The 25649-nt window shown below is 43.4% G+C and overlaps 1 protein-coding gene across 2 annotated transcripts in view; it reads right to left on the reverse strand.

Annotated features, from left to right (window-relative positions):
• Positions 1-25649, reverse strand: part of smo (smoothened, frizzled class receptor) — a 44447-nt gene that overhangs the window by 12495 nt on the left and 6303 nt on the right. For both annotated transcript variants that reach the window (XR_014620595.1, XM_084331140.1), the window contains exons 2-9: positions 21109-21317; positions 20496-20702; positions 16563-16735; positions 15470-15689; positions 13632-13755; positions 10047-10139; positions 8750-8858; positions 878-1063 (exon numbers count right to left, since the gene is read on the reverse strand). Coding sequence is in view for 1 of the 2 variants with exons in the window: in XM_084331140.1 (XP_084187266.1) it covers positions 878-1063; positions 8750-8858; positions 10047-10139; positions 13632-13755; positions 15470-15689; positions 16563-16735; positions 20496-20702; positions 21109-21317 (1321 nt within the window). In the remaining variant the exon portion in view is untranslated. The remainder of the gene's footprint in view (positions 1-877; positions 1064-8749; positions 8859-10046; positions 10140-13631; positions 13756-15469; positions 15690-16562; positions 16736-20495; positions 20703-21108; positions 21318-25649) is intronic.

Raw genomic sequence — 25649 nt, forward strand, 5'->3', positions numbered from 1 at the left:
CCTGCCTTGAAGACATCAGGAGCTGGATGAGCAGAAACTTCCTGAAGTTAAATGGCAGCAAAACTGAGGCCCTGCTCATCGGCTCCAAATCCACCCTCACCAAGTCACAAAACACCCCCAGTTCCAAACATCACCATCGACGGCTTCCCTGTACCCTTCTCCCCCCCAAGTTAACTTCACTGTTTTATACTCCCTGGTAGGGATGTTCGATATTGGCTTTTTTACCGATATCCGATATACCAATATTGTGGCACCACAAGCTAAGCTATACCTCACCATTCTACACTGTACTGACTGTATAGACTGTACAGAAGTATAGACTATACATATACTGTACATATACTGTATATATGTATATATGTATATTGAAAATTTTTGTTTTGTTTACACTTGTTTACGTACTTGACTTTCTATTTTATACTTATATTATACTTTTTTACACTATCTTGTTATTTTTATCTAGCACACTCTCAGGAGCAAAACAGAAAGAAGCATTTCATGCAAAAGTATTCTGTATTTCTTTATGACAACTAATAAAGAAACTTGAACTTGAAACAAATTTCCGATACCGATATCAACCGATACCGATATATGCAGGGTCCCCCCCCCCCCCCAAAAAAACACAACATTATGCATACTTTTCACAATAAATTAAATAAGAATTTGTTCTTACTTGCTTGCCTGGGTAAATAAAGGTTAAATAAATGTAAAAAATAAAAGAAAAATTATTTTCTTTTTGAAAACCGATACCGATCATTTCCGATATTACATTTTAATGCCAATATCGGCCGATAATATCGGTAGGCCGATAATATCGGACATCCCTACTCCCTGGTATTACCTGCACCAGGTCAACATAGTGTGGTTCATGTCTCACCTGCACCAGGTGCGTTTCCAGATGAGGATGGTGGCTTTGGTCCAGACCCAGGTGCTCATGGCGATGCCGGTGCCGAACATAGAGAACAGGTTGATCTTCTCCACCAGCAGGCTGGGCCGGTTCTTTATGGTGCACTCTGGGATCGGCTTGTTGGTCTGAGAGGCGATCGTCACGTTGGCCTCGCACCTGTTGCCAAGGACAACACAGACGTCAGTAGTGGTGGGGGGAAATATCGATACGTAGTAGTATCGCGATACTTTGCGTGGCGATACTGTATCGATACAAGGACGCCAAGTATCGATATTTTATTATGTATTTTTAAAAGAAATGTGTATAAGGAAGTTGCATTGTTAATTTCAATACCTGTAATAGTACACGCGTGCATTCAGTTAAGTTGGAATATGACTGTAATACAAACAGTTCAGTTTGTCAGGTACATGCAACACAGATTACAGTGTTGACATCTGTCTGCTTGAGAAAATCCCATTTGCTGCAATAAAAATTATTGAAGTGAGATGAACAGGCTGAAAACTTTATTTTATTAGATAAAACATGTTGACAAAGTTGAAAAAAGGTAATAAATCGCAATATATCGCAATATTAATATCGCAATATTCAGCATATCACAATATATTTTGAATCACAATTGTATCGTGACTTAAGTATCGTGATAATATCGCATCGTGATTCCCACGCCTAGACGTCAGCGGTCTGTCGCTGCAGCGTGCGATGATGGCACACACAAATGTTCTTTTAAATTCTGGGGAGCCACAAATTGGAATTTAGCTACTTTCACAGCTCAAATGCATTAGTAGCCGACACAATTTAAATAAACACAATAAAATCATGGCTCCTCGACAATGTTAAAAACTAGATTTTAAAATGCATGAAAATGGTGTCCGGTACATTGTTGTCTGTGGCTACGTTTGTACTGCACTTAAATGTACATGTATATGTGTAGTTTGTCAAATTGTTATTTGTGGTCATGTTTTTGTATCGCTCGTCTGTCTGAGACCAAGGACCACAATGGAAATAAGTCTCGACTTTTTTGTGTAGCATCCTTGAATATTTTCTGGAACAGAAGACAACAGAAGACAACAGAAGACAGCAAAGGACAGCAGAGGACAACAGAGGACAAAAGAAGACAACAGAAGACAGCAGAGGACAGCAGAAGACAACAGAAGACAACAGAAGACAACAAAAGACAGCAGAAGACAGCAGAGGACAACAGAAGACAACAGAAGACAGCAAAGGACAGCAGAAGACAACAGAAGACAGCAAAGGACAACAGAGGACAGCAGAAGACAGCAAAGGACAGCAGAGGACAGCAGAGGACAACAGAGGACAGCAGAAGACAGCAGAGGACAACAGAAGACAACAGAAGACAGCAGAGGACAACAGAAGACAACAGAAGACAGCAGAGGACAACAGAAGACAACAGAAGACAGCAGAGGACAACAGAAGACAATAGAAGACAACAGAGGACAACAGAAGACAACAGAAGATAACAGAAGACAACAGAGGACAACAGAAGACAACAGAAGACAGCAGAAGACAGCAGAAGACAACAGAAAACAGCAGAAGACAACAGAAGACAACAGAGGACAGCAGAGGACAACAGAAAAGAGCAGAAGACAACAGAAGACAACAGAAGACAGCAGAAGACAACAGAAGACAGCAGAAGACAACAGAAGACAACAGAGGACAACAGAAGACAACAAAAGACAACAGAAGACAGCAGAAGACAACAGAGGACAACAGAAAACAGCAGAAAACAACAGAAGACAACAGAGGACAACAGAAAACAGCAGAAGACAACAGAAAACAGCAGAAGACAACAGAAGACAACAGAGGACAACAGAGGACAACAGAAGACAACAGAAGACAACAGAAGACAACAGAGGACAACAGAAGACAACAGAGGACAACAGAGGAGAACAGAAGACAACAGAAGACAGCAGAAGACAACAGAGGACAACAGAGGACAACAGAAGACAACAGAGGACAACAGAGGACAACAGAAGACAGCAGAAGACAGCGGAAGACAGCAGAAGACAACAGAGGACAACAGAGGACAACAGAAGACAGCAGAAGACAACAGAGGACAGCAGAAGACAGCAGAGGACAACAGAGGACAACAGAAGACAGCAGAAGACAGCAGAAGACAACAGAGGACAACAGAGGACAACAGAGGACAACAGAAGACAGCAGAAGACAGCAGAAGACAACAGAGGACAACAGAAGACAACAGAAGACAGCAGAAGACAACAGAGGACAACAGAAGACAGCAAAGGACAACAGAGGACAGCAGAAGACAGCAGAAGACAGCAGAGGACAGCAGAAGACAGCAGAAGACAGCAGAAGACAGCAGAAGACAGCAGAAGACAACAGAAGACAACAGAAGACAGCAGAAGACAGCAGAAGACAACAGAGGACAACAGAGGACAACAGAGGACAACAGAAGACAGCAGAAGACAACAGAGGACAACAGAAGACAGCAGAAGACAACATAAGACAACAGAGGACAGCAGAAGACAGCAGAGGACAACAGAGGACAACAGAAAACAACAGAAGACAGCAGAAGACAACAGAGGACAACAGAAGACAACAGAAGACAACAGAAGACAACAGAAGACAGCAGAAGACAACAGAGGACAACAGAGGACAGCAGAAGACAACAGAGGACAGCAGAAGACAGCAGAGGACAACAGACAACAGAAGACAACAGAAGACAGCAGAAGACAACAGAGGACAACAGAAGACAACAGAAGACAACAGAAGACAACAGAAGACAACAGAAGACAGCAGAAGACAGCAGAAGACAGCAGAAGACAACAGAAGACAACAGAGGACAACAGAAGACAGCAGAAGACAACAGAGGACAACAGAAGACAGCAGAAGACAGCAAAGGACAACAGAGGACAGCAGAAGACAGCAGAGGACAGCAGAAGACAACAGAAGACAGCAGAAGACAACAGAAGACAACAGAAGACAGCAGAAGACAGCAGAAGACAACAGAGGACAACAGAGGACAACAGAAGACAGCAGAAGACAACAGAAGACAGCAGAAGACAACATAAGACAATATAGGACAACAGAGGACAGCAGAAGACAGCAGAGAACAGAGGACAACAGAAGACAACAGAAGACAGCAGAAGACAACAGAGGACAACAGAAGACAACAGAAGACAACAGAAGACAACAGAAGACAACAGAAGACAGCAGAAGACAACAGAGGACAGCAGAAGACAGCAGACAACAGAAGACAACAGAAGACAGCAGAAGACAACAGAGGACAACAGAAAACAACAGAAGACAACAGAAGACAGCAGAAGACAGCAGAAGACAACAGAAGACAGCAGAAGACAGCAAAGGACAGCAGAAGACAGCAAAGGACAGCAGAGGACAACAGAAGACAGCAGAAGACAGCAGAAGACAACAGAAGACAACAGAGGACAACAGAAGACAGCCGAAGACAGCAAAGGACAGCAGAAGACAGCAGAAGACAACAGAGGACAACAGAAGACAGCAGAAGACAACAGAAGACAACAGAAGACAACAGATGACAACAGAAGACAGCAAAGGACAGCAGAGGACAACAGAGGACAAAAGAAGACAACAGAAGACAGCAGAGGACAGCAGAAGACAACAGAAGACAGCAGAGGACAGCAGAGGACAGCAAAGGACAACAGAAGACAACAGAAGACAGCAAAGGACAGCAGAGGACAACAGAAGACAACAGAGGACAACAGAAGACAACAGAAGACAGCAGAAGACAACAGAGGACAACAGAAGACAACAGAGGACAGCAGAGGACAACAGAGGACAACAGAAGACAACAGAGGACAACAGAGGACAACAGAAGACAACAGAAGACAGCAGAAGACAACAGAGGACAACAGAGGACAACAGAAGACAGCAGAAGACAGCAGAGGACATCAGAAGACAGCAGAGGACAACAGAAGACAACAGAAGACAACAGAAGACAGCAGAAGACAGCAGAAGACAACAGAGGACAACAGAGGACAACAGAAGACAGCAGAAGACAGCAGAAGACAGCAGAAGACAACAGAGGACAACAGAAGACAGCAGAAGACAACAGAGGACAACAGAGGACAACAGAAGACAGCAGAAGACAGCAAAGGACAACAGAGGACAGCAGAATACAGCAGAAGACAGCAGAGGACAACAGAGGACAGCAGAAGACAGCAGAAGACAGCAGAAGACAGCAGAGGACAACAGAAGACAGCAGAAGACAGCAGAAGACAACAGAAGACAGCAGAAGACAGCAGAAGACAACAGAGGACAACAGAGGACAACAGAAGACAGCAGAAGACAACAGAGGACAACAGAAAACAGCAGAAGACAACAGAAGACAACAGAGGACAACAGAGGACAGCAGAAGACAGCAGAGGACAACAGAGGACAACAGAAGACAACAGAAGACAGCAGAATACAGCAGAAGACAACAGAGGACAACAGAAGACAACAGAAGACAGCAGAAGACAACAGAGGACAACAGAGGACAGCAGAAGACAACAGAGGACAGCAGAAGACAGCAGAGGACAACAGAGGACAACAGAAGACAACAGAAGACAACAGAAGACAGCAGAAGACAGCAGAAGACAACAGAAGACAGCAGAAGACAGCAAAGGACAGCAGAGGACAACAGAAGACAGCAGAAGACAGCAGAAGACAACAGAAGACAACAGAGGACAACAGAAGACAGCAGAAGACAGCAAAGGACAGCAGAAGACAGCAGAAGACAACAGAGGACAACAGAAGACAACAGAGGACAACAGAAGACAGCAAAGGACAGCAGAAGACAGCAGAAGACAACAGAAGACAGCAGAAGACAGCAAAGGACAACAGAGGACAACAGAAGACAACAGAGGACAACAGAAGACAGCAGAAGACAACAGAAGACAACAGAAGACAGCAGAAGACAGCAAAGGACAACAGAGGACAACAGAAGACAACAGAGGACAACATAAGACAGCAGAAGACAGCAGACGACAACAGAAGACAGCAGAAGACAGCAAAGGACAGCAGAAGACAACAGAAGACAGCAGAAGACAGCAAAGGACAACAGAAGACAACAGAGGACAACAGAAGACAGCAGAAGACAACAGAAGACAACAGAAGACAGCAGAAGACAGCAAAGGACAACAGAGGACAACAGAAGACAACAGAAGACAACAGAGGACAACAGAAGACAGCAGAAGACAGCAAAGGACAACAGAAGACAGCAGAAGACAACAGAAGACAACAGAAGACAGCAGAAGACAACAGAAGACAGCAGAAGACAACAGAAGACAGCAGAAGACAGCAAAGGACAACAGAAGACAGCAGAAGACAACAGAGGACAACAGAAGACAGCAGAAGACAGCAGAGGACAACAGAAGACAGCAGAAGACAACAGAGGACAGCAGAGGACAACAGAAGACAACAGAAGACAACAGAGGACAACAGAAGACAACAGAAGACAACAGAGGACAACAGAAGACAACAGAGGACAACAGAAGACAGCAGAGGACAGCAGAAGACAACAGAGGACAACAGAAGACAACAGAAGACAACAGAAGACAGCAGAAGACAGCAGAAGACAACAGAAGACAACAGAGGACAGCAGAGAACAGCAGAAGACATCAGAAGACAACAGAGGACAACAGAGGACAACAGAAGACAGCAGAAGACAGCAGAAGACAACAGAAGACAGCAAAGGACAGCAGAAGACAACAGAAGACAGCAGAAGACAGCAAATGACAGCAGAAGACAGCAGAAGACAACAGAGGACAACAGAAGACAACAGAGGACAACAGAAGACAGCAGAAGACAGCAGAGAACAACAGAAGACAGCAGAAGAGAGCAGAAGACAACAGAGGACAGCAGAGGACAACAGAAGACAACAGAAGACAACAGAAGACAACAGAAGACAACAGAGGACAACAGAAGACAGCAGAGGACAGCAGAAGACAACAGAGGACAACAGAAGACAACAGAAGACAACAGAAGACAACAGAAGACAGCAGAAGACAGCAGAAGACAACAGAAGACAACAGAAGACAACAGAGGACAGCAGAGAACAGCAGAAGACATCAGAAGACAACAGAGGACAACAGAGGACAACAGAAGACAGCAGAAGACAGCAGAAGACAACAGAAGACAGCAGAAGACAACAGAAGACAGCAAATGACAGCAGAAGACAGCAGAAGACAACAGAGGACAACAGAAGACAACAGAGGACAACAGAAGACAGCAGAAGACAACAGAAGACAGCAAAGGACAGCAGAAGACAGCAGAAGACAACAGAAGACAGCAGAAGACAGCAAATGACAGCAGAAGACAGCAGAAGACAACAGAAGACAGCAGAAAACAGCAGAAGACAACAGAAGACAGCAGAAGACAGCAGAAGACAGCAAAGGACAGCAGAAGACAGCAGAAGACAACAGAGGACAACAGAAGACAACAGAGGACAACAGAAGACATCAGAAGACAGCAAAGGAAAACAGAGGACAACAGAAGACAACAGAGGACAACAGAAGACAGCAGAAGACAGCAAAGGACAACAGAGGACAACAGAGGACAACAGAAGACAGCAGAAGACAGCAGAAGACAACAGAAGACAACAGAGGACAACAGAAGACAACAGAAGACAGCAGAAGACAACAGAAGACAGCAGAAGACAGCAGAAGACAACAGAGGACAACAGAAGACAACAGAAGACAGCAGAAGACAGCAGAAGACAGCAGAAGACAACAGAAGACAGCAGAGGACAACAGAAGACAGCAGAGGACAACAGAAGACAGCAGAAGACAACAGAGGACAACAGAAGACAACAGAGGACAGCAGAAGACAACAGAAGATAGCAGAGGACAACAGAAGACAACAGAAGACAACAGAGGACAACAGAAGACAACAGAAGACAGCAGAGGACAACAGAAGACAGCAGAAGACAACAGAGGACAACAGAAGACAACAGAGGACAACAGAAGACAGCAGAAGACAGCAGAAGACAGCAGAAGACAACAGAAGACAGCAGAGGACAGCAAAGGACAACAGAAGACAGCAGAGGACAACAGAAGACAGCAGAGGACAGCAGAAGACAACAGAGGACAACAGAAGACAGCAGAAGACAGCAGAAGACAACAGAAGACAGCAGAGGACAGCAGAGGACAACAGAAGACAGCAGAGGACAGCATATGACAACAGAATACAGCAGAGGACAACAGAAGATAGCAGAAGACAACAGAGGACAACAGAAGACAGCAGAAGACAGCAAAGGACAACAGAAGACAACAGAAGACAGCAGAAGACAGCAGAGGACAACAGAAGACAGCAAAGGACAACAGAAGACAGCAGAGGACAACAGAAGACAGCAGAAGACAGCAGAGGACAACAGAAGACAGCAAAGGACAACAGAAGACAGCAGAGGACAGCAGAAGACAGCAGAAGACAACAGAGGACAGCATATGACAACAGAGGACAACAGAAGACAACAGAGGACAACAGAAGACAGCAGAAGACAACAGAGGACAACAGAAGACAGCAGAAGACAACAGAAGACAACAGAAGACAGCAGAAGACAACAGAAGACAGCAGAGGACAACAGAAGACAACAGAAGACAGCAGAGGACAACAGAAGACAGCAAAGGACAACAGAAGACAGCAGAAGACAGCAAAGGACAGCAGAGGACAACAAGAGACAGCAAAGGACAGCAGAGGACAGCAGAAGACAGCAGAGGACAGCAGAAGACAGCAAAGGACAACAGAAGACAGCAGAAGACAACAGAAGACAGCAAAGGACAACAGAAGACAGCAGAAGACAGCAGAAGATAGCAAAGGACAGCAGAGGACAACAGAGGAACTCACAGGACGTATTCTCTGAAGCTCCTCTCCCACTCCGCCTGGTTGAAGAAGTCGTAGAAGTGGCAGCCGAAGGTGATGAAGACAAAGCCGAAGGCCAGGAATCCAAAGATGCCTGAAGACAGAAATTAATAAGATAATTATATTTAATAATAATAATAATAATAATTTCCCCAAGGGGATCAATAAAGGAATAGCTTATCTCTTATCTTAATAATTATTATAAATATATAAAAATTATTATAAATGTTTTTTTCCTGTTCCTGAAATGGCCCCCCAACGGAAAACAGCCACACATACACACACAGCGTCGATCTGGATATAAATAAATCAGATCAACGATCAAATTTATATATAATGCTCTTACCTTGTATCTGATGTAATGCAAAAGAAATAATTCAATTATCTGATCGCCATTTGAAGTACTGGGCGCGGCGGTCCGTGCCACGTTCAACAGAATTGCATATGAGGGGGGGGGGGGGGGGGGGGCAGCGTCGCAGATGTATCGTTGAAATCAGGTTACCTCGCCTGATTATTTAAACCATGGCTTGGATCGTCCCAGAAAAAAAACTATACCATTCCCAGTGGAGTGCAATACCAGCCGGAAGGCATAGGGGGCGGTATTTGCCATTTTGCGAGCTCAGACCCATTCCCAACAATAACATCAGGCTGGATGGATGAAAATTAATGGATATCGCTAATAAAAGAAATAACGACCAAAACCCGACTATACTCGTGATTGGCGCTCAAACGATGGCGAGTTAACCCGACTATACTCGTGATTGGCGCTGAATGAGTTAATCACCTGTACATTCTATATTACTGTTGCACTTTACTGTTACATTTGCACTCTGGTTGGATGCCAAACTTACTTTTGTTGTACTGTACTTGTGCTGCATGATGACAATACATTTGAATCTAATCTAAATATATGAAACGTTAAAGATATGTTAAAAAGAAGCCTCAGTGCCCCCAAACAATCTTCACAATAAAAAAATTTTAACATTTTATCTAAGCAGAAAGATTGAATGTAACGCAACCCGACTTGGAAGTTGAGCAAACACCTGAGTCATCAGTGGCTTTATCAAATGTTTATTAAATGTTTATCAAATGTTTTATCAAATGTTTATTAAATGTTTATCAAATGTTTATCAAATGTTTATTAAATGTGTATCAAATGTGTATCAAATGTTTATTAGATGTGTATTAAATGTTTATCAAATGTTTAGTAAATGTTTATCCTCGCTGTGTTTTCCATGTCCTCTTTCTGTCTGTTTACTGAGAAACACGAGACGTCTCTTACCGAGTCTCAGCATCGTCTCGTTGATCTTGCTGGCCGCCTTCTCACTCAGAAGCCCTGGGTGGTTACTCTTGATAGAGAACAAAGTCATGACCCCTGAAAAGACAAATGTAAAATATATATATTTACATTCAGGGAACAAACTTAACTTTTTGACTTACCAGCCATTTGGCTGGTAGATTTTTAAAAGTACCAGCCGGGCAGATTTTTTACTAGCCAAAAATTATAAATAGCTTTTTAGTATATCGCCATGTGTTATTATTACATATAATACTCTCATATGCTATTTTAAATTAATATCATAAACAACATAAGGAATATTAGCATAATTTTGAGTGGACTGAAGGAATGAGTCAGCGTTAATAGTTTTAAATGCAAATAATTTATTGAAACATAGAAGTGGGGTCGGGACACACACACACTGTGTTTCAACTCACCACCTCCGCATCATATTGTAGTCTGTCTTCAAACTTCCACTCCTCTCAAACATTTTTATATTTGAATATCAACATTATCTGTCCATCCTCAGTAATCCTCAGTTTACTATAATATACTCCTGTCCTGAGTCCTGACTAGTGACTCCGTCGTCTTTCCAAACGCACGCACACACACACAGGGAAGGGGAGAGTGCGCCCCCCCCCCATTTCCCTTTCCTCAGTGCTGTTTACTATCAGGATTAGCTTGTTAGCTGACGTTAACGTTGTAGTGATTGGTACATAAACGTTAATTTCGGGCGATGTGGGCATAAAGGAATGGCGACGGTGCAAAGCATGTAGCTGCATTGGACTCGTTGTGAGAAGAAAAAAAACATCACAGACTTATTTCGCGCCTGTAGGCGCACTGCTGTGTTAACGCTGCTCTGTTTACAACGCTGCTCTGTTTTCAAGAAACAACACGGACTGGGCGGATATCATATGACTCGCGGAGTTGCTAGAGGGTTTTCAAAATAAGAGTATCATATTAACCTGAACGTTGCTAGCTGCCGGAGCCCAGATATTATGACTGGATCTGCGCTTGGGGCGGCAATGAGACCCGCACAGGATTTTCAAAATAAGAGTATCGATATGAATTACACGCCAGCTGGCGGGCAGACTATTATTTTTGAGACGCCAGACGGTAAATCTACACGCATTTGGCGATGGGCTCCCAGTTATTTTGTTCCCTGTTTACATTACATTTACACATTATTTATTATATATTATTTATTTAGCTGACACTTTTATCCAAAGCGACTTACAAGTTCCGTGCAACAAGTCAGTAGGAAGGAAGGGTACAACTCTGGCAGCTAAGGGTCAGTGACATTGTTCATCAAACAGTGTTGAACTTGAGTGCTACAGTCTTGAGTGCATAGCAGTATAAACACGGCATGGACTCTGCTGCAGTGTGTTACTACGGTTTGCACCATGTATACCATCATCATTCTTACTACCGTCTGTATGAAACCTGCCACTTACTACTGTTCACTACTACTACTGTTATCACTAATAGCATTACTATTACTACTATTGAAGAGGTACTCGTCTCTAAGAGCTACCTGTATCTAAGAGCTACCTGTCTCTAAGAGCTACCCGTCTCTAAGAGCTACCTGTCTCTAAGAGCTACCCGTCTCTAAGAGCTACCTGTATCTAAGAGCTACCTGTATCTAAGAGCTACCCGTCTCTAAGAGCTACCTGTATCTAAGAGCTACCCGTCTCTAAGAGCTACCCGTCTCTAAGAGCTACCTGTCTCTAAGAGCTACCTGTCTCTAAGAGCTACCCGTCTCTAAGAGCTACCTGTATCTAAGAGCTACCCGTCTCTAAGAGCTACCCGTCTCTAAGAGCTACCTGTCTCTAAGAGCTACCTGTCTCTAAGAGCTACCTGTCTCTAAGAGCTACCTGTCTCTAAGAGCTACCTGTCTCTAAGAGCTACCTGTATCTAAGAGCTACCCGTCTCTAAAAGCTACCCGTCTCTAAGAGCTACCCGTCTCTAAGAGCTACCTGTCTCTAAGAGCTACCCGTCTCTAAGAGCTACCCGTCTCTAAGAGCTACCTGTATCTAAGAGCTACCCGTCTCTAAGAGCTACCCGTCTCTAAGAACTACCCGTCTCTAAGAGCTACCTGTATCTAAGAGCTACCCGTCTCTAAGAGCTACCTGTATCTAAGAGCTACCCGTCTCTAAGAGCTACCTGTCTCTAAGAGCTACCTGTATCTAAGAGCTACCCATCTCTAAGAGCTACCTGTCTCTAAGAGCTACCCGTCTCTAAGAGCTACCCGTCTCTAAGAGCTACCTGTATCTAAGAGCTACCCGTCTCTAAGAGCTACCTGTATCTAAGAGCTACCCGTCTCTAAGAGCTACCCGTCTCTAAGAGCTACCCGTCTCTAAGAGCTACCCGTCTCTAAGAGCTACCCGTCTCTAAGAGCTACCTGTATCTAAGAGCTACCCGTCTCTAAGAGCTACCCGTCTCTAAGAGCTACCTGTATCTAAGAGCTACCCGTCTCTAAGAGCTACCCGTCTCTAAGAGCTACCTGTCTTTAAGAGCTACCTGTCTCTAAGAGCTACCTGTCCCTAAGAGCTACCTGTCCCTAAGAGCTACCTGTATCTAAGAGCTACCCGTCTCTAAGAGCTACCCGTCTCTAAAAGCTACCCGTCTCTAAGAGCTACCCGTCTCTAAGAGCTACCCGTCTCTAAGAGCTACCTGTATCTAAGAGCTACCCGTCTCTAAGAGCTACCCGTCTCTAAGAGCTACCCGTCTCTAAGAGCTACCTGTATCTAAGAGCTACCCGTCTCTAAGAGCTACCTGTATCTAAGAGCTACCCGTCTCTAAGAGCTACCTGTCTCTAAGAGCTACCTGTCTCTAAGAGCTACCTGTATCTAAGAGCTACCCGTCTCTAAGAGCTACCTGTCTCTAAGAGCTACCTGTATCTAAGAGCTACCCGTCTCTAAGAGCTACCCGTATCTAAGAGCTACCCGTCTCTAAGAGCTACCTGTCTCTAAGAGCTACCTGTATCTAAGAGCTACCCGTCTCTAAGAGCTATCCGTCTCTAAGAGCTACCTGTATCTAAGAGCTACCCGTCTCTAAGAGCTACCTGTATCTAAGAGCTACCTGTCTCTAAGAGCTACCCGTCTCTAAGAGCTACCTGTATCTAAGAGCTACTAGTCTCTAGGTACTAGGGCTGAGCCCAAACGTTCGTTACGTTGGCATTCGAAATCTAAATCAACATTCGAATAATTTTTTTTTTTATAAATTTTATATATATATATATATATATTTTTTTTGTGTCTATTCATTCTGTTTAAACCAATGGGGTTTTTCTTCACAGTTTCAGATAAAGATTATACTATACTAATATTATAGTATTAAAACTGATGAGTTATATTCATTAAAGAAAGTAGATTTAATTTTTTTAAAGACTCATTTAATCAGATTTAGTTTGAGGATATTTATAAAATAAAATAAAACTTTAAAAAATATATATAATAAATAAAAGTATTATGTATTATTAAAAACGAAGGTTCGAACGTCCGTTCAAAAAACACTGACGAAGTTCGAAGCCCAAAAACAGGCTTCGGGGACAGCCCTACTAGGTACCTGTCTCTAAGAGGTACTCACCCCGAATGAGGAAGTATCCGCCCACAATCAGCACCAGGCCAATGGGCGCCAGAACAAACCCAGCTCTGTAGTGGTAGTTTTTATAGCCAACGAAACAGATCCCACTCACTGAGTCACCGTCCACCTGCAGAGAACCAAGGAAAACAAACACAACACCAGAAGATTAAAAGCCTCTGTGAGATTGATGGCAAATTAACAACAACTACAACAGAAACAGGGTTTCTATGGAGGAGGAAGGTTAGCGCTAAAGGCAGAGATGCTTCAACGTTGGGCCGCCGCCGATATTTTGCGTGTGGGAGCTAGACCGACTAGCTTCCCCGTCAGTTCAACGCGTGTGTTCTACAAATGGCTATACTTTCGGACTTCCTTCGCCAGTCTTTCTTCTATTTGGTGCATGTTTGTAACGTAGTGGAGGTCAGATAGGTACTGGGGGGCATGGAGGAGGTGTAGGGGTGGAGGAGGTCCGATAGGTACTGGGGGGCATGGAGGAGGTGTAGGGGTGGAGGAGGTCAGATAGGTACTGGGGGGCATGGAGGAGGTGTAGGGTGGAGGAGGTCAGATAGGTACTGGGCAGGGCTGTACGCTAAGCTTTTTCACTAGGGGCACAGAATATATTTTAGGGGCACTTTTTTAAATAACTATTTTACCATTATAGTGCAAAAAAAGATGTTCCTCCTGCCTCATTACTGTGGTCCTTTTATTTAACATTTAAGTGCTTTTGTTTTCAGGTTTGTATCTTTTATAATGAACCAACTGAGAAAGTGTGTAAATCACTAATAGAACAAAAACAACAATGTGTGTGTGTGTGTGTGTGTGTGTGTGTGTGTGTGTGTGTGTGTGTGTGTGTGTGTGTGTGTGCGCTTGTAGTGCTCCTTGAATGAGATCATCACAACACACACACACCATTGCATTAATCAGGAGGACAAGACACTCTGCATACCTTTGTTTCACAATGAAAAGTGCTTTAGAAATAAAATGAATTATTATTATTGTAAATAACCCCATGAAAGGTTTATTATTTTTATGGGTAATTACCCGCTTCATATTTGTGATGTTACTGGTTTCAGTGTGTGCCTAAAGTGATCAATGTGTTGGGCCGTTTATAGAGATCTATGCCAATTAATATTTATGTATCCGGGACTTTTTTTATATGAATTGAGAGGCCTACTACGGTATTTGTATATGTGACCTTTATTTTGAAAACCGTGTTGCGACTCAACCTTGTTTAAGTTTGCACTTTTGAATGGCTGACATTTGTTAGAAGTGTCCGTGTCCCCGTCAATCATCACTGCCAGATCCAACTTAATTTAATCGGCTATGGTCTCTATCATCTCTCCACATCGTGGGAGGGGTGGAGGAGGTCAGATTGGTACTGGGGGCATGGAGGAGGTGTAGGGGTGGAGGTCAGATAGGTACTGGGGGCATGGAGGAGGTGTAGGGGTGGAGGAGGTCAGATAGGTATTGGGGGGCATGGAGGAGGTGTAGGGGTGGAGGAGGTCAGATAGGTATTGTTTGTCTGGAGAGGAGCTCAGAGGACCAGTCCAGACGAGCAGCAGTATGTTTGACAGGAGAGGAGCTCAGAGGACCAGTCCAGACCAGCAACAACAGTATGTTTGCAGTATGTGATCAATGGACTACATTGATTTGTCCGTCAGACAAACAGATACAAAAGTGACGGAAGGTATTACTGTCCATTGGTTTATTTTTAAATTAGAATCTAATGTTAACCCTGTCTTGCCAACAAATGGATACTAATCATTGAAAATGAATTAAAAACAGATGTAGAAGGACAGACACAGTGGATCATATATACTGGGCCTGGTCACATAAAGACCTACCTCAGCGATGGCCAGGATGGCTACCGTCAGGACGAAGGGGATGGACCAGGTGACCATGTGGAAGTAGGAGGTCCTCCCAGACAGCGGCTGGTGGGTGGTGCCCAGGGCCTTGAAGGAGGTGTGCCAGGCGTACGTCAGCATCACGAACCAGATCACCCCCGACATCAGAGAGTAGTACACGATGATGAAGATGGTGACGCACGAGAGCGTCTCGGAAGACCTGAGGAGAGACGAGGGAGGGAGGGAGAGGAGAGGGAGGAGAGAGGGAGGGGGAGAGAGAGAGGAGAGATGAGGGAGGAGAGAGGGAGGAGAGAGGAGGAGAGAGGGAGGGAGGAGGAGAGGAGAGGGAGGGAGGAGGAGAGAGGAGGGAGAGGGAGGGAGGAGGAGAGGAGAGGGAGGGAGGAGGAGAGAGGAGGGAGGAGAGAGGGAGGAGAGAGAGGGAGGAAGAGAGAGGGGGGAGGAGAGAGAGGAGAGAGGGAGGAGGGGAGGGAGGGAGGGGGAGGAGAGAGGAGAGGGGGGAGAGGGGGAGGAGAGGGAGGAGCAGAGAGGAGATGAGGGGGGAGGAGAGAGGAGAGAGAGAGGAGAGAGAGGGAGGAGGAGAGAGATGAGAGGGGGAGGAGAGAGACGGGAGATGGAGGAGGAGAGAGAGGAGAGAGAGGGAGGAGGAGAGAAGAGAGAGAGGAGAGACAAGAGGGAGGAGAGGAGAGAGAGGGAGGAGAGAGGAAGGAGGAGAGAGAGAGAAGAGAGGGAGGAGAGATGAGGGGGGAGGAGAGGGAGGAGAGAGGGAGGAGGAGAGAGAGAGAGGAGGCGAGAGGAGAGAGAGAGAAGAGTCATTATTAGTAGAGAAATGTGATTTTTACACGATTGAATACAATCGCCGGACAACATTGTGGGATAAGACGAGGGGCGAGACATAAGATGAAGGCAGAGACAAGACAAATGGCAGAGACATAAGACGAGAGCAGAGACATAAGACAAGGACAGAGACGTAAGACGAGGACAGAGACGTAAGACGAGGACAGAGACGTAAGACGACTCATGAGGGTTCTTCCCCCCGCCCCCCCTCACCTACGAGTCCCCCCCCCCCACTTACGAGGGCTCTCCGAGCCGCATGGTGTTGTCACTCTTGCACACGATCTCGTCTCGCGCTCCGTCCAGGAACTGGGCCAGCCAGCCGATGCTGCCCACGAAGAAGCAGGCGTTGATGTAGAACAGGATGACGGCCGGGTAGCGGTTGGAGTTCTTCCAGTCGGCGAGAAACGTGGCCTGAAGGAGAGAGAAATAAAGATAATAAAGAAAATTCATATTAAACATTTAAAAAATCTTTCTTTTTCTTGAACGGGTGAACCCACAAGGCAGCTGCGTTACATTATAGTTGTGAAGTTATTACATTTACATTCTGTCATTTAGCGGAGCGCTTTTATCCAAAGCGAGTTGTGTACAACAGGTCAGCAGGAAGGAAGGAAGGGTACAACTCTGGCAGCTGAGGGTCAGTAAGATCGTTTGTCTAACAGTGTTGAACTTGAGTGCTACAGTCTTGAGTGCATAGCAGTATATAAACACGGCATGGACTCTGGTGCAGTGTGTTACTATGGTTTCCACCATGTATACCTCATCACTATAGACCTGTTCGCTGTATACGTGTTTCGAGCCAATCAGCAATGCCAACCGAGTCACGTGACTAAGTTGCCTCCTACCTGCGAGCTGCTGTGGACGGGGCTCTATGGAGAAACCATGACACTCCCCTGACTAAAAGTATAATGGGGCTCTATGGAGAAACCATGGCACTCCCCTGACTAACAGTATAATGGAGCTCTATGGAGAAACCATGACACTCCCCTGACTAACAGTATAATGGAGCTCTATGGAGAAACCATGACACTCCCCTGACTAAAAGTATAATGGGGCTCTATGGAGAAACCATGGCACTCCCCTGACTAACAGTATAATGGAGCTCTATGGAGAAACCATGGCACTCCCCTGACTAAAAGTATAATTGGGCTCTATGGAGAAACCATGGCACTCCCCTGACTAACAGTATAATGTAGCTCTATGGAGAAACCATGACACTCCCCTGACTAAAAGTATAATGGGGCTCTATGGAGAAACCATGACACTCCCCTGACTAAAAGTAGTTTCAAACGAAAGCGGCTGGATGTCATTTTGCCAAATCAGCACGGTTGTGAGTGTGAGTCTTTCACCTTTTACATATCTAGCTTTAGCATGGATTGATTGTTTAGATCGCTAGCATGGCTAACAAATGCAAATATATTGTAGTCTGCCCCGTTGTTCTGACCACAATTACGTACATTTTGCCCCCTTGATGTGTACGCACTGAGTCTGACGTGATTGATCAGTTGTGCCCCAGTATAAAATGTCCCCAGAAAAAGAAAAAAAAATATTGCATGCACGCGCGCCTCCCTTGAGTGTGTCATGCTGGTGGTAGCCTGCAGATCTCGCGGTGTTACCAGGGCTACTAGATCCAGTAGCGGCAGTGTTCAGATGACGTTGTTGCAGGAATGCGGAAGTGGAAGTGCGCACAGACCAGATGGATGGGATGTTGTGAACCGGTTGAGAACGAACACACTTTCTTCGGGAGCTTCTGTGAATATAGCGGGGTCGGTGTAGAAGTGCTAGTTGTTTGATGACAGAGATGCATGAATTGTGCAGTTGTTCAGTTTATGCAGTTGCGGGGCGAGATATTGTAACATGTCAGTGGAAGGGGGTGTGAGCCTGGTGTTAGCCGTTAGCCATGGGCTAGACACGCCGAAATGGAAAACTTCTAGGCAGGAGAAGATCCACAGCATGACAAGAGGAGATGGGTAGCGATCAAGCACAAAGCCCAACTGTACTGGTGAAGCCGGGAGGCTATCCGAGAAAAATAGCAACACAGCCTTGGTGCTGGATGGACTGGAGTATTGGGTGATGTCTCGCTGATGGCGGGAGCTTGAGCAGATTTGCCGGTGTTGGAGGAGATGGAAGCAGGTAGGTACAGACAACCACCAGTTCAATGGAGTCCGACTTGGTAGCTCAAAAAAAGATGAAAATATGCATAGGGTTAAGCTGAGATAAACAGTAAGGTAGCTAAGAGAACCACAACTGTAAACAGCATGCATAAAAGCTCAATAGTATAATACTACAGTTAGTTTCAAATAAACATGATAAATATGAAGCAAAAAGGCTCACTGTGTACCTTCACTGTCTGCCCCCACCTTGTTTCATTCATACTGTTTTACATTTTTTATCACACAAAACAAATAGCACTTGTATTTATAAATGTGATCTAGCTGAGATAAATGGCTAATATTAACCATACTGTTTATGCTGTCTATATTGGTTGTAATTGAGATAACAGTTAACATATGTTAAGTATTAAGTATTTTTACATAAATGGTTATGGCTTTATTGTTTTAAAATCCCAATAATGTTGTGGGTTCACCAGACACACACATATTGGGTGAGTAACCAAAACGTGTACACCACACAAGTATGAATATTACTTGTATGACATGTATCAGTGTACACATCAAATTAAAACAAATAAAGAACTGGCTATCCATCTACTAATCCTATGGATTATTGAATTATTAACACTTCACTGCTAATAATGTTCAGGAAAAGATGGCTGAAAAGACTTCTATTAATGCAGTGATTTTATCAGCTTGGATACCAAGATTGATGGTTACCTGCAATGATGTGGTGGCTGAGAAGGTGAAGCATCTAACGTTTAATAAGATTAATAAGAAATTGAAATTGAAATACTTTATAGCCTACCGTCTGCGTCGAATATGAAATAAAGGCATCTAAATTATAAATTTGTTCTTTAAAAAAAACAAGCTCAATCAAAAGATTCTACATGATTCCAAAATAATGAAGAAAATGACTTTAGGAAGAACAAAGGCAGAGGCTCTGGTCAAAGACATCCTTGCTCCAAAGGCAGTGGGTGATGTTCTCAAGGCCTTAACATCAGACAAACCCCTCCAATTCTCCATACAGACGGATGCATCTAACCTAACCCTAACCCTAAAACCGAAATAAAGTTAAAAATAAAATAGTTACAAAATCCGCCCATTTTCGCCCAAAACCAGCAAAAAGATGTGGCATCCCTAAGTGTGCTCCAGTACAGTGCTTGGTCTAGATACGCCCCTGGTTTCAGTTAAATTCAGTTAACGTCACGGTGACCAAGTGCGTCCACATTTTTATAGGGTTCTATTACATTTTCATAACAATAGCGAATATTACGTACCCTGCGCCGTTTTCATTGGGGTTTCTTACAAATTAACGATGTTTTATTTGTCCTTTATATGCGGATAACATTCAAATCTTAAATTGTACCATTATGTTTCCCTTTAGACAACAAACGTAATGCTAATGATGCACTTTTGTTAAGATAATTAGTTTACCATTCGCGGTCACTGTACTGAGGTCCCGTTAATAGTTTAACGCTATTCAGATCGCGTCAAAGAATAGACACATCCCAGTGACCTGTGACCTGTGCTAACGCTCATGGGAACTGTATTTATGTAGTTTTCAACATTTTCAGCTTTTAATTTTAAACCAATGCTGCCATCTACTGACAACAGAAAGTGTTGTCTAATCGTCACCTTGAGAGCCACTTCCGTATACAGCGTTGCCCGAAACCCATTCTAGAGATTCCCACTTCTTACTGGGAATGGGGCGTGGTCGTATTTGGTCCCAGACAATAAGAGTGGCCGCGATTGGTCTACGTTCCGTTATTCTTTTTAATAGAATGGATCATTAAAATCAAAGGGTATTGCACATAAATAGGCACTTCAGATAATCCTTCAGAACGTTGATCGGCAATAAATAATTAAATAAAATTTTTTTAAATAAATAATTAGATTTAAAAAGATTATAATAATAATTTAAAAAAAAAATCTCCGACATGAAAATCGAATGTGGAGACTGGCACGACTATTCGAAAGTTCTAACTCATCCCTCTAATGACTACAGCAGTGAAAGGGTTAATGACTACAGCTTGTAACTACACCAGACGGAGACCCACCAGGGTGAAGAAGGTGCAGAGCAGGGTGACGGTCCCGAAGTAGGCGATGTAGGCGTGCATGTCGGAGTGCTCCTCCTCGGTGAACAGGGGGTTGTCACACTGGATGCCGCAGCCCTCCACATCCTTGTACCAGCTGGACTGGATGTCCGTCTTCACCAGCGGAGCCTCGCACTGACCCGACGTGTTGAACTTCAGCTTCAGCTCGTTCTGCAAGGAGGGGAACGCAGGTAAACCTTCTATAATGTAATGTAATGTAATGTAATCTAATGTAATGTAATTGAATCGAATATAATGTAATGTAATCTAATGTAATGTAATTTGATTTGATAGTTTATTTGATAGGGACAGCACATAGTAATGAAAATCACAAGCACAAAAACATGCCGGGTTGTAGCAGAAATGCTCATTTACACCCGTAGTCCCTAAACAGGAGACAGCAAAAATCTTTCAAATAATTAGCCTGCCTAAGGTAAAAGCATTGTGACAATCAATGATAAAAAACAAGAAACAAGTTACATAAACTAAATCAGATAAAAAATTATCAAAAATAAATAAATCAGATAAAAAATCTAATGTAATCTGATCCCGGTGCGTGTGTTCTGGGGCAGCGTACCGAGCAGCCCGGGGGGAACCTGTCCTGGCCGTCACACTGGAGGAAGCTGGGCCAGCCCCTCTCCTGGTCCACGATGCTGCAGGGCCGGCGCGTGGCCACGCAGAGGCTCTGGCTGGGCTTCTCCACGCGGCCCCCCTCACACTTGGGCATGTAGACGGCACACAGCAGGGGCTGGATGACCGACCAGCAGCGGGGGGCATTCCGCAGGCCTGGGGGGGGGGGGTACAGGTATATACCGTTTAGATTAGATTCAAATGTTATGGCAAATACTTTCACTTACAAACTACCACACTACCAAAGGGTTAACCCTTTCACTGTGACAATACTGAAGGTTAACCCTTTCACTGCCACACAACAAAGCGTTAACCCTTTCACTACCACACTACAGAAGGTTAACCCTTTCACTACCACACTACAGACGGTTAACCCTTTCACTACCACACTACAGACGGTTAACCCTTTCACTGCCACACTACAGACGGTTAACCGTCTGTAGTGTGGTAGTGAAAGGGGTAAATGGCTGCATTTATATAGTGCTTTTATCCAAAGCGCTTTACAATTTGTTCCTCACATTTTACCCGTTCACTCACACATTCACACACCGACGGCGGAGGCGACCATGCAAGGTGCCGACCTGCTCATCGGGAGCAGTTAGGGGTTAAGTGTCTTGCTCAAGGACACTTCGACACGCTGCCCGGGAGGAGCGGGAATCGAACCGGGAACCTCTGCCCTCCATTACATAATTTTTTGACCCAATGGGTTCTAGAAAGATTCAGATTTGATTTATTACTTATTTTTTTATTATTACTATTTTTTTGTTGTTGATTAGATTCAAATGTATTGTCGTCATACAGCATAAGTACAGTACAGCGAAAAGAAGTTTGGCATCCAACCAGAGTGCAAATGTAACAGTAAAGTGCAACATTAATATACAATGTATGGGTGATTAAACTGGGTATAGAATATATAAATTAGTACCACTGAGTAATAGTGCTAAATGATGTATGTACAGAGTTGTAGTATTAATATGTAGGCCTACAGTGATACAGGTATAAGACACTATGGTAGTAAAGTCGCAGTCGTACTGACCAGCAGTGTAACTAGTAAGAGTAGGTAAGGGATATGTACAGATATAGACATAGTATCTAGTCTACTGATATGTAAAAAGGAATAAATATTATTATATGTACTATTAGTACATATATTATGATGACTATGATTACAGTGTAGGGCAGTGTTGGTGTGTATTAAAGTAATGGCCTTGGGAAAGAGATTCTGTCAGAGGATGACATGGTCATTATGGCTGCCCCCCCCCCCCCCCCCCCCAACACGAGGAGAGATGTATCAGTCTGAGGATGACGACATGGTCATCCTTTTTGGGTGTTATGTTGGGTGAGAAATTGACATGGAAGCCTCTAGGGGTGGAACGGTTCACAAAATCGACGGTTCGGTTCGTATCACGGTTTTAGGTTTACGGTTTTCGGTTCGGTTCGGTATACGTTGTTTTTTATTTAAAATAAATGTAACACTCTAAAAATACCATACATCAGCATAAGATATATAGCCTAAAAATAATCCAACTTTTCAGTTATTCTCAAGGACGTAGTCATGCAAAAACTGAAAGAATGAGGCCATTTGACATCAGGCACATTATTTTGACAGTGGCGGTTTGAGCTAGGAGAGATTTTGGTACAGCAAGAGGGGAGGCATTGCTGATTTAAACATGCTTCTCATTTATTTGGTAAAAAAAAAAGTTTACCTTTAATAATGTTTGGCACACAAAGACCGAACTGACTGAAAAATATAGGCAACATTTGTCAAAGTATTAACTCGTCAAAATATACCCCCCTTCCCCACTAATCGAACTGGTGTCGTGGAGTCACTTCTCTGTGAGCGTTTCCACGGTTAGCTTGCGGCTAACATTAGTTAGCTCGCGGCTAAAGTTAATTAGTAACGTTATATAACCGAACAATACACACATGCCCCGAATGCGTACGTTCGGTACGACCTCCACGGTTCGGGGCATGTGTGTATTGTTCGGTACACGGTTCGAATGTGTACCGTTCCACCCCTAGAAGCCTCACATAATGTACATAAAAAAGAAGGTAGCCAAGAGTGTTTTTGTTTTGAACAAGGCAAAGAATGTGCTTGATTACAATTACTGTGTTGAAGTGTGGGGTAACATGTATGAAAAAGCCATTATTTATATTACAGAATAGCTCACAAAGTAGATTCAAGAGAACATACCAATGAATTATTTATTAAATCCAGACTATTGAAACTTAGCTGAAAGAGTTAGCTGAAATACAGACTTGATTAGTTTTGTTTAGAGCTAAATGTATTACCAGCAAATATATTATATTCCCTGTCCAGATGACAGCAGAAGGAAATACAATTTTAAGCACCAATTTGCACGAACCACCTTAAAACAAAGGTGCACCTCAGTTATAGGTATCAAACTATGGAACTCTTTGCAGAATGATGTAAAGAGTTCTACTAATATATTTCACTTCAAAAGGTTGTACAAAGAAAAGATAAATAGACAGTATAGCACAGTTTAGTATAGTATTGAGTTTAGCATAACAGAATATAGCATAGCATTACAGTATAGGATGGCTAGTAGGAGTATAGTAATATAGTATATAGCAGCTTAACATAGAATAATAATATATAAGAATATTGTATAATACTGTATACCAATATAATATAATATAGTGTAGTATAAATAATAGTATGATTTAGTTATAGTATAATAAAATTAAAATAATACAATTATATAGTTAGTATAATAGTATAGTATATAGAAGTATAATATAGAATAATACATTATATAATAGAACAGTGTACTATAAATATATATATAAATGTGTGTGTATAAATGAATGAACCTCAGTAAATATGCAATTTAACTTTAATACACAAAATGTAATTATTTATGTTAATTTAATTGTGTTGATGTTTTCAGAGAGAGATACAGCTGTAACTATTATTGTTTAGAAACTTGTATAGTAGTGATGGTAGTGTGTGCGTGTGTGTGTGTGTGTGTGTGTGTGTGTGTGTGTGTGTGTGTGTGTATGTGTGTGTGTGTGTGTGTGTGAGTGAGAGAGAGAGAGAGAGAGAGAGAGAGAGAGAGAGAGACAGAGATACGGCTGTATACAGATATATAGCATTACTTTACTGTACATGCCATCATAGTCGTAGTGAAGGTAGTGTGTGTGTGAGAGAGAGAGAGAGAGAGAGAGAGAGAGAGAGAGAGAGAGAGAGAGAGAGAGAGAGAGAGAGAGAGAGAGAGAGAGAGAAAGAGAGAGACAGAAAGGGAGGGGATAGAGACAGAGAGCGAGACAGAGAGATACAGCTGTACAGATATACAGCATTACTGTACATGCCATCATAGTCGTAGTGATGGTAGGGTGTGTGAGAGAGAAAGAGACAGAGACAGAGAGAGAGGTACAGAGACAGAGAGAGAGACAGAGAGCGACAGAGAGAGAGAGAGAGAGAGAGAGAGAGAGAGAGAGAGAGAGAGAGAGAGAGAGAGAGAGAGAGAGAGAGAGAGAGAGAGAGAGAGAAAGAGAGACAGACACAGCTGTATAGATATACAGCTGTATACACTACAGCATTACTGTACATGTACTTGTATAGTAGTGATGGTAGAGTGTGTGTGTGTGTGAGAGAGAGAGAGAGAGAGAGAGAGAGAGAGAGAGAGAGAGAGAGAGAGAGAGAGAGAGAGAGAGAGAGAGAGAGAGAGAGAGAGAGGAGTATGTCAGCCACTAAAGAGGGTCTACAGCGGAACCTAGACATCCTCCACCAGGGCCCCGTTTCATGTACCTGGATAACTGAGTTAGCCGGATAACTTTAGCTGGATAACTGGGTTAGCCGGACTTTCCGATTTCATGTACGTGGATTTTCCAGATCACCATGCCAACAGATACAAAAGTTTGAGCCTGCTCGAAAGCAGAGTTCAAGTTCAAGTTAGCCCGATCACGCCCCCGCAAAGAAGTGACAGCTCGTTTCCTGAAACTATTCCCACAGTCTACGATCTGCATTATACCATTCTGAATTACGTTTTTGTGCTCCATTCTTCCAGAGGGGGCTTTTGAAATGTAAAATAGACCCAAAATGCTGATATTAAATTCACTTTGTCCTAAATAATGCACGTTATATATACCGTGGCGACGGTGGCGCTCGCTCGTGCGATGTACACAAAAATGTGGTTATTTTAATTGTAACTGGGATTAAGATGTCTGATGAGATGCGCTGTTTGACGGATTTGAGAAATTGAATGAGCCGTTGACGTCACATGAATGAATGAGGATAAAGAAATAAAACTTCATTCAAAATAAGGAATATTCTAAACACGGGTCTCTCGTTCATTAATGTATAAACAATGAATTTATCCCATCTGGCACAGTGGCCCAGCGGTAGTGCTCAAGCCTGTCAACCTTGCGACCCGGATTCAAATCCCGGTGTTTCCAATATGATTTTTTTGAATATAATATTAATGATTATACGCCAAAGTAGCCTGGTTTTAAGTTAAAATATTA

This window comes from Notolepis coatsorum, assembly GCF_963971535.1.
Source record: "Notolepis coatsorum genome assembly, chromosome: 15".
Taxonomy (NCBI): Eukaryota; Metazoa; Chordata; class Actinopteri; order Aulopiformes; family Paralepididae; genus Notolepis; species Notolepis coatsorum.